The following is a 2363-nucleotide window of genomic DNA, read 5'->3' on the forward strand; positions in this document are numbered from 1 at the left end:
TCGTTAGATCCGGGGCTCCACAAGGATCCCTGCTTTCTCCCTTGCTCTTTCTTATTTTTATAAATGACATATCGGATTGTTTCACTAATTCTAAAATAATACTGTATGCTGACGATATTATGAAGATATTAAAATCCATTAATAACGAAAACGACTGCATCGATCTTCAAACGGACCTTAATCGGTTTATAGAGTACTGTCTACGTAATAAACTTGATCTCAACGTCTCCAAATGCTATATCTCCACCTACTCCAGGAAAGCCACCACTATCTCTTTTCCATACACTCTTAACGATACCATTTTAACACGTGTTTTCTCAATAAAAGATTTAGGCATAACATTTGATTCAAAATTTATTTTCGATCAACATATAAACGACATAGTCAAAAAAGCATCTAAAGCCTTAGGCTTCATAATAAGGATATCTTCTCAATTTAAAAATATTAAAACTATTAAAATTTTGTATTGTGCTTTCGTCCGTAGTCATCTCGAATATAATTCACAAGTCTGGAATCCCATTTTTAATACATATATAGACAGAATTGAAAACATACAGAAGAAGTTTCTAAAGTATATACAGTACCGCTCAAAATGTTTTCTACCAGACTACACCAGCCGTTGCAAAAAATTCCTCTTTCTGCCGTTATATGAGCGCAGGCGCATCGCTGACGTAGCATACTTGCTACGCATAGTTAACGGATCGGTCGATTGCTTCGAGTTGCTAGGCGACATCGGGCTCCGAACACATCCCAACCCCGTGCGAGACCCAAAGCTACTTTATATCCCCCCCAGTCATTCCAAATACCGTCAAAACTCCTTCCTAATCCGTTCAAGTAGAAATTTCAACCTTCTAATGAAAGGAATGAATTTTGACCTTTTCAGTACCACAGAGCATCAATTAAAAAAACATATGGCTAATGACTTTTTCAAGCATTGAATCTGCGGGATAAATTCAAGCGACGTTTAATTATAATGCACAATGAAACGTAAAACGAATACATGTGAAAACTTGTAATTGGCCTTATTTTCTTTTTTCATTTTACTACAAATGTACTTATAGCTGTAAGTTTTCTTTTTATTAAATAAATAAATAATATTATTACAATAATAATACTAATGGTGTCCAACAACACATTAAATTCTCATGTTGTGTTGGACCTGTGTCCCCACGTAAGCCTTCCAAAGGACCGGGTGTTATCCTTCTGGTGGTACCCGAGTATTATGTAATGAGATACTAATGAACTGTTACGTGTTTCTTAAGTCTCATGGAGCATTTCATAGATTTTGATGCACCATATATTCATTATTAATGCTCTAATAGGCTCTCTGAACTAGTACATACTAAATTGAGCACTACTTTAATCCTATGGAATTAAAAGGAATTCTTTTGTAAGGGCATATGTCTAGACTCAAAATATTCTTTTTTACTCAAGAAAGCTGAAAAACAGCCATTACAAGTTTATTTCGTTTCCTTGTATCATATTAATGTCAATCAACTACTGTAATGTAAGTCGCTGTTATTGTGCACATACGTCTAAAACGTTCTTAAATACATCCGCAACAGTACAGTCCCCGTAGTAGAATTCCATAGGACATGATGAAAATAGTAAGAACAATAATCATTTTATATTTTATTTAAAACAAATCTGATTGTGTTAATTTAAGATTACTGGAGTCGGTTTGAGTCGAAGTGTATGTGTATCTTCTATTCTCCAAACGCGCTCTTCGATGCGAAGCTGCGGCGTCAGTGTTCTACAACTGTACACATACCTCACATGTCCTAATGTGATTTTCTATTAATGTTAGGGATTATGTGCAAATAAAAAAAATTAAGATTGTCCTCATTTTGTTTGACGAAGGACAGCATAAAATGTGTACGAGGATTTAAGAATCTGAAAAGTGAAAAGACATTATATTTTATTGAATATCCATTTTAAATGAAAATAAATTTTCGATTGTAAGGATAGGGTGAATGTAGGTAGCAATCTGACCGTGTAGCGATAGATAGTGGCCGGTGGCAGCGGGTCTCACCTTCAGGAAGGTGTCTAGCGAGAGCGGCACGACCCGCGCGGCGGCGGGGCGCAGCGGGCGGCGCGCGCGCTCCATCAGCAGCACCAGCGCGCGCCGGAACCGCACGCTCGTGCACAGCCACCGCATCGCGTACACCGAGCTGGCCAGCCGCTCGCTCTATGCAATATTATAATACTTGCAATAACGTGTTCATATTCATTAATTATCATTTCGAAACATTAATAATAAGAGCATGGTACCTCGACCGTGAGCTCAGTGCCATAGTAGCAGTACAGGAACAATTCCGTAAGGATGCAGACAATGAACAACGTCATCGATGCAAACTCGATGC

At 37.7% G+C, this 2363-nt stretch overlaps 1 protein-coding gene across 1 annotated transcript in view; it reads right to left on the bottom strand.

Moving 5' to 3' along the window:
* Window positions 1–1842: 1842 nt before the first annotated feature.
* LOC119838784 (putative odorant receptor 19b) overlaps window positions 1843–2363 on the bottom strand; it is a 638-nt gene continuing 117 nt past the window's right edge. Inside the window, exons 2-4 of the mRNA XM_038364886.1 lie at window positions 2272–2355; window positions 2033–2188; window positions 1843–1893 (exon numbers count right to left, since the gene is read on the bottom strand). Of these exons, the coding sequence (XP_038220814.1) occupies window positions 1843–1893; window positions 2033–2188; window positions 2272–2355 (291 nt within the window). The remainder of the gene's footprint in view (window positions 1894–2032; window positions 2189–2271; window positions 2356–2363) is intronic.

The sequence above is a fragment of the Zerene cesonia genome, unplaced genomic scaffold, assembly GCF_012273895.1.
Source record: "Zerene cesonia ecotype Mississippi unplaced genomic scaffold, Zerene_cesonia_1.1 Zces_u005, whole genome shotgun sequence".
In the NCBI taxonomy this organism is placed as follows: Eukaryota; Metazoa; Arthropoda; class Insecta; order Lepidoptera; family Pieridae; genus Zerene; species Zerene cesonia.